The sequence below is a fragment of the Budorcas taxicolor genome, chromosome 9, assembly GCF_023091745.1.
Source record: "Budorcas taxicolor isolate Tak-1 chromosome 9, Takin1.1, whole genome shotgun sequence".
NCBI classification, from domain to species: Eukaryota; Metazoa; Chordata; class Mammalia; order Artiodactyla; family Bovidae; genus Budorcas; species Budorcas taxicolor.
Genome location: NC_068918.1, coordinates 44326300 through 44338535, shown reverse-complemented (window position 1 = coordinate 44338535; position 12236 = coordinate 44326300). Strand labels below are relative to the sequence as shown.

The following is a 12236-nucleotide window of genomic DNA, read 5'->3' as shown; positions in this document are numbered from 1 at the left end:
TAATTAACTCCATTCTAGCCTTTGCATAGCAATATGTAAAAGAGTTATTTATGCTTCCGAGCATGATTTTCAATTACTGACTTTAAAAGTCTGCCTATAGCTAGAGATGCTAGATGAATATTTGATGACAGTAACCATTTCAAAACTCACTGCTGTATTTCAGCTGAAAATAATCCTCCCACCTTCCCACGAGAACTTACTATATCATCGCCTCCTGTCAAATTTTTTTTCTTTCAGTAGTTCTGACATTTCTGAGGCTCCCCAGTCAAAAATGTCCAATAAAGCTTATTGGCTGCACTCTGGCATTTTATGGGAAGCATTTGGTTTCCTTTAAGATAGTGATTTATGCTGAACTGTAATTTATCAGCCAGCTGGCACCACAGCCCTGTCAGGTAAACCAGCCATGCAGGGTAGACTGGTGGTGATGCCTTGGTTCCCCTGAGCGGCTCTTTCACATTCAGAGGAAGAAACTGGACACAGGAGTTGTCAGATTGGGAGAGACAATCTCACTCATTCCTATGGCATCTTTACTCCACTCAGAAATAGAGCTTAATAGTTCCTGTTCTCATCTCCTCTTAGTCCAATGCTGATTCTGAGATTCCTAGGGTGCCATGGAAATTTTCATGTATCTAAGCTGGAATTGTTTATAACTATCTACAAATTCAGTTTGGTGTTTATTAGCATTACTTCCACACTCTTTTAGGAAGATGTGGGTTTCACCCAGGAGTTTTGAAAGGACATGCAATGAATATTTTAGTTTAGGGTTGGCAGTGAAGAGGAAAGTTTCACAGTGAGTAAGTTTAGCAGTCGCGCAAAATAGAGCAGAAAATAGATGCCATTGTCATTAGTAAGTCTAGCACAGTGACCACACATAGCTGCTACAGGCTAATAATACAGATGCAGTTTCCTTTCAGCCTTAAAGTTTTTCCTTACAATGGCATTTCTTTTGATGTACTCTTGGTGATGCATAATTTCCCAAGTTTAATAATAAGCTGCTACGGCTTAATTAATGGCCTTTTACATGAAGTGGTCACAGGCACCCCTTTTTTAGCCTATCCAACATTAGCTCGGTTTTGTCTTATTTATTAATGGAGTGTTGTGTCTTGTGAGGAGACATGGTGACTTTCTGTGTCTCTGGTGAGTCATATAGGTCCCGTGGATTCAGTGCTGGCTCAGTGCATGCCAGAGATCAGGTTGTGAGCTTGTGCTAACCTCACACAGGTGTTACAAAGCTAGAAAAGGAACCAGAGACTAAGAAGGGGGTCCCAGAGTGGAAGGAGTCACATGCATATGTACATACACATCCAGAGATGTGTGCTCAGATGTACATGTACTGAGGAGACAGAGGCCCAAAAGCAGAGGTTTACAGGCCTGCAGATATGGGCCAATACACAGACACGGATGGACACACAGCAACCACAAATTCTGAAAGAGAGGGATAGTAGGAAAGGAAGAATTGCTGTGGGGGTGAGGAAAAGAGAGAACTAGAGACAAAGAAAGCAAGAGGCTGGTGGAGCAAGAGATGGCGGGGCTAGGATGGCCACACTATCACAGGCACTGGAATCCGCATTCCCTGAGTTGCTATGTGGGAGAGAGTGTGGGGTGGCCGGGCTGCTGAGAGGAAGAAAGAACATTAACTTGCTCCCTCTCCCTACAGTATTCAAGAAATGTTGACAGGCCAGAGGCTCTGCCACTCGGAATCTCACAATGATAGCGTCCTGGCAGCACTGAATCAGCAGAGAAGTGACGGCATTCTCTGCGATGTCACCCTGATTGCTGAGGAGCAGAAATTCCATGCTCACAAGGCCGTCCTAGCAGCCTGCAGCGACTACTTCCGGGTAAGTCAAGGCAGTTTGTTATTTGTTTCTCTTAGGATATTATGCAAATAAATAGAGGATGATGGTTTTCCTGAACTGTCACATAGTCATTAGCCAATTAGGTAATAGTCTCCAGAGTTGTGAATGTTGGGGGTGCTTTCCTGGTCAGGCTGAGATTGGGATGCTATTGGGATCCTCCTTGGACTGGACACCTGGGTGGCCCTCCAGTGGAGAGTAGACCGCTCCTTTGCATCTTGAGCTGAGGGGTGTTTGACAGTTTACCACCATAAGGAAGTGTGGCATTGTAGTGTGCTGTAACAGGACTGCAGGCCGGCAGCAGGGTATTTCTGCATTGAGGATCAGAAGGACAATCTGTGAAACAATGTATTTTTTTTAAGTCCCTAAGTATATGTCATGTGTCTGATTTTTTAATTTTCTATGAATGTTCTTGTTTTCAGTTCACTTCAGTTGCTCAGTCATGTCCGACTCTTTGCGACCCCATGAATTGCAGCATGCCAGGCCTCCCTGTCCATCACCAACTCCTGGAGTTCACCCAAACTCATGTCCATCGAGTCGGTGATGCCATCCAGCCATCTCATCCTCTGTCGTCCCCTTTCCCTCCCACCATCAGAGTCTTTTCCAGTGAGTCAACTCTGCATGAGGTGGCCAGAGTATTGGAGTTACATCTTTAGCATCATTCCTTCCAAAGAACACCCAGGACTGATCTCCTTTAGAATGAACTGGTTGGATCTCCTTGCAGTCCAAGGGACTCTCAAGAGTCTTCTCCAACACCACAGTTCAAAAGCATCAATTCTTTGGCACTCAGCCTTCTTCACAGTCCAACTCTCACATCCATACATGACCACTGGAGAAACCATAGCCTTGACTAGACAGACCTTTGTTGGCAAAGTAATGTCTTTGCTTTTATATGCTGTCTAGGTTGGTCATAACTTTCCTTCCAAGGAATAAGCATCTTGTGCTTTCCAACTCTTTGCTACAGGGACAGAGATGCAATCAGCCCCATAAGGGGTATTTATGGTTGACATGTGGGTACCTGCTTCTCTGAGGATACGTTGTCTTGTTTAGTAGAACTTTAGATTTTTGTTTCTAGTGGCTAATGATATGTGATGATGTGTTTGTTGTTGTTATTTTGGAAGGTGAATACATGGGATGGTTATAGCTAAATTTAATGATGGCAGTGACGACCCTGTATGCAAGACAGGAAAAAAGACACAGCTGTGTATAACGGACTTTTGGACTCAGAGGGAGAGGGAGAGGGTGGGATGATTTGGGAGAATGGCATTCTATCATGTATACTATCATGTAAGAATTGAATCGCCAGTCTATGTCTGACGCAGGATACAGCATGCTTGGGGCTGGTGCATAGGGATGACCCACAGAGATGTTATGGGGAGGGAGGTGGGAGGGGGGTTCATGTTTGGGAACACATGTAAGAATTAAAGATTTTAAAATTAAAAAAATAAAAAACTATAAAAAGAAAAAAAAATAAATTTAATGTTATTTATTTAGTATTTCTTATGATTCAGTTCATAGACAAAGGACTTTAAATGCATATATCATTTAATCTTCTTAACAATCCATTTTATAAACATATACACATACTATAAAACTCATTTTACATGTAAGGAAACTGAATCTCAGAGGTTAAGTAATTTGAGGTAACTCAGAGTTTAAGTCGGAGAAGGCGGTGGCACCCGACTCCAGTACTCTTGCCTGGAAAATCCCATGGATGGAGGAGCCTGGTGGGCTGCAGTCCATGGGGTCATTAGGAGTTGGACACGACTGAGACTGAGCGACTTCACTTTCACTTTTCACTTTTATGCATTGGAGAAGGAAATGGCAACCCACTCCATTGTTCTTGCCTGGAGAATCCCAGGGACGGGGGAGCCCGGTGGGCTGCCATCTGTGGGGTCGCACAGAGTCAGACATGACTGAAGCGACTTAGCAGCAGCAGCAGCAGCAGCAGAGTTTAAGTAATAAGTCACACGGTTCGAAGTGGCAGATCTACAGCTGAAATCCATGCCCAAGTCTTAACCAGCATTCTGTACTACCCCTAATGTGGATAGGAGAAAGAAAATCATGACAATTGTTAACCAGATTTTTTGAAATATTAAACTATGAATGTTCATTATTTAACTGCTATTTAATTTTTTTCAATCTTTTATCAGTTAACTAGTGAGTAGGTAATATTTTTAAAATATAATAGCATACAATCTTTTCCAACATCTCAAAATGATAAAGAAACCAACTCCAGCCTGGGCCAATTTGTTGGTTTGATTTGGATTTTTTTTTTCTTTTTTGGCCACAGTGTATGGAATCTTAGTTCCCCAACCAGGAATCAAACCCATGCCCCTTGAAGTGGAAGCATGGAGTCTTAACCACTGGACCACCAGGAAAGTCCCTGATTTGGAAATGTTCAGTAGTAATCTTGTTTTTTGATGTTTACAAGACAATATCAACTGTACACAATTGCCGATCAGCATTTAAAGAGAATTTTCAAAGATGGCAAATCATAAAAGAAAGATTTTTTTAAAAAGTGTTTAAATGTGGTGAAACCTGGTGATGTAGAGGATAAATATCTATCTTAAATTAAACTTAAAATATCTATCTAAAGTTAAAAGTAGGGATTTAATTTATAAATTGCAGAAATGAAGCAGTTTCTGAAAAGTACCCTTTTGGTTTCATAAATATAACTTATATTTTATATACTTACATTATCAGGCATTACTCTCCCAGAAAGCTTATATTACTTGGAGGGCTTTTAAAAGAAAATACTTTGGGTTGTTACGTATAACTTGTGTACATTATATAATATGAGTTTTGTCTTCTTATAGATCATAATGTAGCCCTGTTGGTGCTTAGCTTTTTTCCTCCTCGATCTCTGTGGGTTGCGTTTTGAATTTAATTGGGGTTCGATTTTGTGGATGTGTGTATATAAGAAAGAGAATGTGCAAGTGAGTGCATACATGTGAGCCCCAAAGAGCACTTTGCTTATTGTTGGCATTTAACAATGTTTGCTGCTGCTCCAAGTTTATCTCTTTGCCACATTGCCCCTCAAAATCTGACAGGTCTTGCACAGAGTGCCTCCTTTAAAATACTGATGTTATAAAGCCTGTGAAGAAAGCTTTTTTATTCCCATCCTGCAGATACAGAAACTAAAGTGCAATATATTTAAATAACTTGCCCAAGGACTGCCAGATAGTAAGTAGGAAAGCTGATTTTCATCCATCGGAGCGTTTGTCTCTTTAAGTACCAAGTTGTACTTTTTCTACCTAATCCTGTGCCCTGCAGGATTCGTACACAGTTCCTTCAATCTCAAGACCTGCTTGTGAGGTGAAATATCAGTGCCTGTGTGTTGATTATTAGATGGAAAAACTAAGACAAACTTGGACCTACTGGTATTTAACTCTTTCCTAGGCACTGTGCTAAGTGCTATAGTTATACAGTATTTAACCAGACATAGACTGAACCCTGTAGAACTTGTAATACAGTTATTACACTGGAATTCATTTTTTCCTTGTACCCTGTATCTTTGTTAACCTGTGTTGCATAACAAAAGACCCCAAAACTTAGAAACTGGATCCTTCCTCTGGTCCAGCCCCTTCCCGGATCTCTGCTGGATTCATTCTCACATCAGCAATTAACTGAAGAGTCGAGTGGAGGTAGGATGATCTCAGTTGGCTTTGTTTACATGTCTGGTGGTGGGTAGGGTCACACCTGGGGTTCAGGGGGACACTAGGCATGTATTTCTCATGAACAAACTAGCCTGGGATTTTTCACATGACAACTAAATTGTAAAACCAGCAAGTAGGCTAGCTTCAACGCACAGATGCTTTTCAAGCTCCTGTTTGTGTCCTGGTTACTAATGTCTCATTGATCAAGCAAGTCACGTGGCCAAGCTGAGTCAGTGTAAGAGCGTATACTAAAGGACATGGATGCAGGCAGGAGAAGAATTTGTTCCCATTTTTGCAACCTACCCCTTTCAAGAACTATCAAGGATCTGTGGTTTATCTAAGTTGGAAGCCAGCAAGTTAGTCTATCACAGGTTCATGGATGCTGCTAGAAGAAATTAAACTCTTTTTTTTTTTAATGTTTTTTTATTGTGGTAAAAGTCACATAACATAAAACATACCATTTTAACCATATTCAGCTGTGTGGCTCAGTGGCACCCAGCACACCCACATTGCCATGCAACTCTCACCATTATACATCTCCCCAACCTGTCACCCTCCAAACTGAAACTCCATCCCCACCAAACACCAGCTCCCCATTCCCCTTCCCCCCACCTCCACCCCTGGCCTCTACCAGTACACCCCTTAAATCTATGAATTTGACTGCGGTAGGCACCTCATACTGGTGGAATCAAACAGTGTTTGTTTGGACCTAATGTATATTATAATGCTTTTTTAAGTTTTTTTTTTTTTAATTTATTTAATTTGGCCATGCTGGGTCCTTGTGCTGCTCGCACTTTCCTCTAGTTGCGGCAGGCGGGGTCTACTCTTAGTTGTGGTGTGAGGACATCTTACCACGGTGGCTTCTTTTGTTGCAGAGCTTGAGCTGTAAGGCACATGGCCTCAGTAGTTGTGGCCTCCAGGCTTAGAGCACAGGCTCAATAGTTGTGGCGCACAGACTTAGTTGCTCCGCAGCATGTGGGATCTTCCTGGATCAGGGGGATCAGGGATCGAACCCATGTGTCCTGCATTGGCAGACAGATTCTTTACCACTGAGCCACCTGGGAAGCCCTAAGCTTATCATAATATAAGGACATGAAACTTATAGTGGATTACATTATAGGAGAGGATTACTGAACTTGGGGAACCTGAATCCTTTGTCAATGGGTAGGAAACATGACTGTCCTTTGCTCTGGAGGAAAACATTACTATACTGGACAGTAAGCATGCCTTTGTTTTCTCGGGCTCCAAAATTACTGTGGCTGGTGACTACAGCCATGGAATTAAAAGATGCTCCTTGGAAGAAAAGTTATAAACCTAGACAAACAAACCTAGTGTATTAAAAAGTAAAGACATCACTTTGCTGACAAAGGTCTGTATAGTCAAAGCTATGGTTTTCCATTAGTTGTATACAGATATGAGAGTTGGACCGTAAAGACAGCTGAGCGCCAAAGAATTGATACTTTTGAATTGTAGTGCTGGAGAAGACTCTTGAGAGTCCCTTGGACTGCTTGGAGATCTAACCAGTCAATCCTAAAGGAAATCAATCCTGACTATTCATTGGAAGGACTGATGTTGAAACTCCAGTACCTTGGCCACCTGATGGGAAGAGCTGACTCACTGGAAAAGACCCTGATGCTGGGAAAGATTGAGGGCAAAAGCAGAAGGGGGTGGCAGAGGATTAGATGGTTAGATAGCATCACTGACTCAGTGGACATGAATTTGAGCAAACTCTGGGAGATAGTGGAGGACAGAGGAGCCTGATATGCTGCAGTCCACAGGGTTGCAAAGAGTCAGACACAATTTAGCGACTAAACAACAACAATGTTCTGACATCTGGTGGATTATTTTGAAGCTAAATTGTTCTGATTCAGGAAATGGGTGAGAAGACCCAACTTTTGATGTAAACGGTTTCTTTATATTGATCCGAGAGATGGTATCAGCTTTTCTGGCTTTAAATACGAATCATGAGCAGTTGAGCACAAAGTACTGTGGTTTTCTGCAGTCATTAGCATTTTAAATGAAAGAGTGGAAGCACATTCTTCAGCCAAGTAACAAAGTCTTCTTTAAAAAAAAAAAAGGTTAGGTTTAATAGCAGCACAGCATGGCATTAATCAAAAGCTATAAGTGTGTCAGACCAAGGGCACCATTTATAAGAGGAAAGCAACAGTGGAAGGAAGAAAAGGAAGGATGCAAAAGTCAGATCTGAGTTTGAAGATAGCAGGAGGGAGTGTATCTCTCTGTTGACCATTGTTTCCCACAATCCCTGACAAATAATGGATGCTGTTCTAATTATTATTGTTGTTATTATTATTGTTGTTATTTACCTTCTTTCACTATTTATTCTTTGATATAGGCCAAGTCCTCTGACTTCTGTGAACCTAAGGTTTTTTTAATGTCAGTTGGTGGTCATAAAGTGTAACTCTCAGAATAGATTGATATAGAGATCCAAAAGTGATAAGGTCTGTAATGCACTTAGTGATGTATCTGATGCACAGCAGACCTTCCACAAACATTCTCTGTTTAATTTGGAATTCCCGGTCAGTCTGCCTGGCCACTTGTGGGGAAAGAAGGCTGCTCATCATTAGTCTTACCAGGCTTCAGACTCCCTCACCTTTTGATGGGTCAGAATAGCCTTTTGGATTCATCCTTTCCTGTCTTAGGGCTTCCCCGGTGGCTCAGTTGGTAAAGAGTCTGCCTACAACGCAGGAGACTCGGGTTCAGTCCTTGGATTGGGAAGATCCCCTGGAGAAAGAAAAGGCAACCCACTCCAGTTTTCTTGCCTGGAGAATTCCATGGACAGAGGAGCCACCGGGCTACCATCCATGGGGTTGCAAAGAGTCAGACATAACTGAGTAATGCATCTCGGCCATAGTGTTTCCCATCTTGTCATTTTCTGAATCTGAGACCTTCCTTCTTACTTAGAACATTCTACTAGCCATTTAACTTTTTCCCCCTCTGGTTGTCCCTTGGCAAACTGTTGTGCGGATGACTGTGTAATGAACTTTCACTGCCCTGCTCAGGACCTCTGGAGATCCTCACTGCGTGTCTGCCAGGCCCCAGGAGTGGCCTCTGTGCTGCGTTATTATCATTCATCCTCATCTGTTCATTTGATCTTGAGGCCATAACTGTTCTCCAAACACTCTATTCCACCTAAGGGCTTTTCCACCTCTCAGCCTTGCTGATTACCATTCCTTCTGCCTTAATTTCCTACTCACCTCTAGTCTACCTTCTGTCTTCAAAGATTTATCACAATCAACAAGTGTGATGTCCTCCACAGAGCCTTATCCTATGCACTCTGCCACTTCACTCAATTCATACAGGATGTCCTCTTTTCTGAAGGCTTAAAACTATAGCTTGTCTTCCTCAAGGAATAAAAAGGTCAACAAGAATGAAAGGGCAACCTAATGAGTTAGTACCCAAAATATATAAGGAGCTCATACAACTTAATACCAAAAAGCCAAGTACTATGATTGAAAAATAGGCAAGAGATATTAATAGACATTTCCCAAAGAAGATACACAACTGACCAACAGGCATATGAGCCTGAACAGGTACATGCTTCACATCACTAATCAGGGAAAAACCACAGTGAGAAATCACCTCACACCTGCTAGGATGGCTATTACCAAAACAAGAGATAAAAAATGTTGGTGAAAATGCAGAGAAAAGGAAACCCTATATACTGTCGGTGGGACTGTGAATTGGTACAGCCACTATAGAAACCATAGTTTCTCAGAAAAATTAAAAATAGAACTACCATGTGATCCAGCAATCCCACATCTGGATCCCATATCTCCAAAAGGAGATAAAATGAGGATCTCAAAGAGACGTCTTCATTCCCAAGTTCATTGCAGCCTTATTCATAATAGCTGAGCTGTGGGAACAACCCAAGTGTTTGTCCACGGATGAATGGATAGAGAATATGTGGCGTACGTGTGTCTCTTTGTGTGTGATGGAACATTATTTACTCGTGAGAAAGAAGGAGATCCTGCTGTTTGCACCAACATGGATGATTCATGAGAACATTAAGTGAAATAAGTCAGAGAAACACAAATATTGTATGATCTTACTTATAGAAACAGAATAGAATGGTGGTTTTCAGGGGCTGTGGAGTAGGTAAAATGGGGAGATGTTGGCATGGGGCACAGACTTCCAGTTATACGATGAGTATAATCAAGTTATACTTCTGGGGATTCTACTATGCAGCAGGGTGACTACAGTTAATAATACTATATTGTAGACTTGAAAGTTGCTGAAAGAGTAGCTCTTAGAAGTGCTTAGTACACACACAAGTTAACTATGTAAAGTGATGGATGTGTTAACTAACCCTATTGTGGCAATCATTTCAGAGTATGTATGTGTATCAAATCATCACATTGTATACCTTAACCTTACACAATGTGATGTGTCTGAGCTATATACTGAGTATGTACTGAGTTATATCTCAGTAAAGCTGAGTTATATACTGAGTATGTACTGAGTTATATCTCAGTAAAGCTGGAAATTTGTTTTTAAAGGAACTGAAGCTGATGTGTCCTGTGCTCCAGTGATATCTCTGAGAGTGACTGTGACTAGCTGAAGACTAGTGAGGTCATCAGAGTACTGTTGAACAGAATTGAATGAGGAAGTACTAAACCAGAGGTAGCGAGAGGAACTGGAGGCCTTATGATCTGGAGTGTGTGTGAAAAATGGAGGTGAGTCAGCCTCTCACCCTCTCTCCTGTGTCCTGGGCTATGGGCCACTCTGCAGCTTCTGAAGGCTGTTGTTTAACATTTGCTATCTCCAGCTTCAGTCTCTATGAGTGCCTACACTTTCTGGCCACGGAAACACATGTCTTGACTGTCTAACATAGCTTTGCATATGTGATGGCAAAGTGATTCAAATATGACATTTTGGAGAGTTAAATATTTGAGCATCATTTTTCACTAGAGCCTCAGTGTGCTCTGCCTATATAATTTTTAGTTTTGAGAGATGAGGAAAAGCCCATGATAATAAAAAAATCTGTGTTCCTTATATTTTTATAATCATACTCTCCAGTCACTATTTGATTACAATGACACTAAAGGCTATTAAATAAGTATATGATATATAATTACAAAAATTTTTTTTAATTCAGTGAGCTTTTCTTACATATCTACTATTTTCTAGATGCAGAATGAATTAATAGTCTGGTAAAAGATACAGACAGGTGATCAAATAACTACAGTGTAATGTAATTGTATTAGTGATTTGCATGGTGTTGGAGGGCTTGAACCTTGTTTTAAATCCCTCTTCTTCACACCCATTATATGTACTGTTTAACACATTAGTTCGTGTTATTTCTTAAGCAGGTTTCCTATAAAGATTTTAAGGTAATAGCACTGCTGACATTAAAACATATAAATGAGGGAATTCCCTCATGGTCCAGTGGTTAGTTTCATGCCTCCACTGCATGGGTTTGATCCCTGGTCCAGGAATTAAGATTCTGGCAAGTCTTGAAGCAGGGTAAAACAAAAAAAAATTGTTGGGTTCATGCTGTCTCTTATTTGGTTGTTTTAGAAACTCTTCATGAACAGTTCTGATTTTCAGAAATCCTATATGAGACATGCTATGTTTATCACGTTGAGGATAAACAGGATCATTCTGTTGACAATTATGTTGCTTCTGGCTGCCAAGCCTGCAGCCTCTTGCCTTTATTCCTTGCCCGTCATGAGCTTTCCTCACTGACTCTGTGAGCTCCCAGTGTTTTCAGTAAACTATTTGCTTAAACAGATAAAATTAAGAATAAAATTAAATGTACATGGAATACTGTCAATGCTACCTGTATAAATATTAAAGGACTTTGCATAGTCCATTTTTGTCTTTTGTTCAGTCACCCCTGCCACAGCGGGTTATCTTCTGGGAACCTTCTGAGCAGTCTCTGGGCTCCATGCTATAATGAGGATTCACTCTTTTGATCCACAGGAGTGTTGTCACAATTTGATTAGTACAGTCCTTAAAAATTAATTGTTAGCTAGGAGTAATTTAAAACTAACCTCCTTTTCAGAAAAAAAAAAAGAATAAAAATAATAGTAAAATAACCCTCAAATCCTTGAGTACGTATAGTAATTATTTTTAGTGTATCTTTTTGACGGTTATTATAAGCATGTAAATATCTACTGCTGTCCTAAAGAGCAAAGCATTATTGTACAGTTTCTTAACTGGGTGCATGAATATCTCTAAAATTAAATCCCATGATGTTCAATATTTTCCATAGTCAGTTTACACTGGCCTGGCCTGTGATTAATTACCTTGCTTTAGGCCAAATGAGCACTATGGAGTTCTGTGGTTACAGCAGCCTTGCTAATTTTTGCGTATTTGCACATTGCTGTGTTCTTTCCTTGATATCTGCATTTTGTGTATCAATCACAGATGCACCAGAATATCATTTCAGTAGTACATTTGACTTATGCATTGTATGGTAAAATGATTATTGTTTTTCATCAAATGAATACTGTTTTAACAAGGGAATATTATTTGCCCTTGGGAAAGAAGGAAGTCCTGTGATTTGTGACATGGATAAACTTTGATGGTATTATGCAAAGTGAATGTACATCACCGTGCCTACAGTTAACAATACTGTACTGGAGACTTAAAAGTTGCTAAGAGAGTAGATCTTAATAGTAACCACCCACCTACAAAAAGGTGTGTGGTGATGTGAGGTGATAAATGTGTTCAGTCACTCAGTCGTGTCCGACTCTTTGCG

General features: G+C 40.7%; 1 protein-coding gene across 1 annotated transcript in view; it reads left to right on the top strand.

The window, feature by feature from the left end:
- The window catches only part of KLHL32 (kelch like family member 32), a 179224-nt gene that overhangs the window by 6389 nt on the left and 160599 nt on the right, over positions 1-12236 (top strand). The window contains exon 2 of the mRNA XM_052645838.1: positions 1658-1838. Within this exon, the coding sequence (XP_052501798.1) occupies positions 1658-1838 (181 nt within the window). The remainder of the gene's footprint in view (positions 1-1657; positions 1839-12236) is intronic.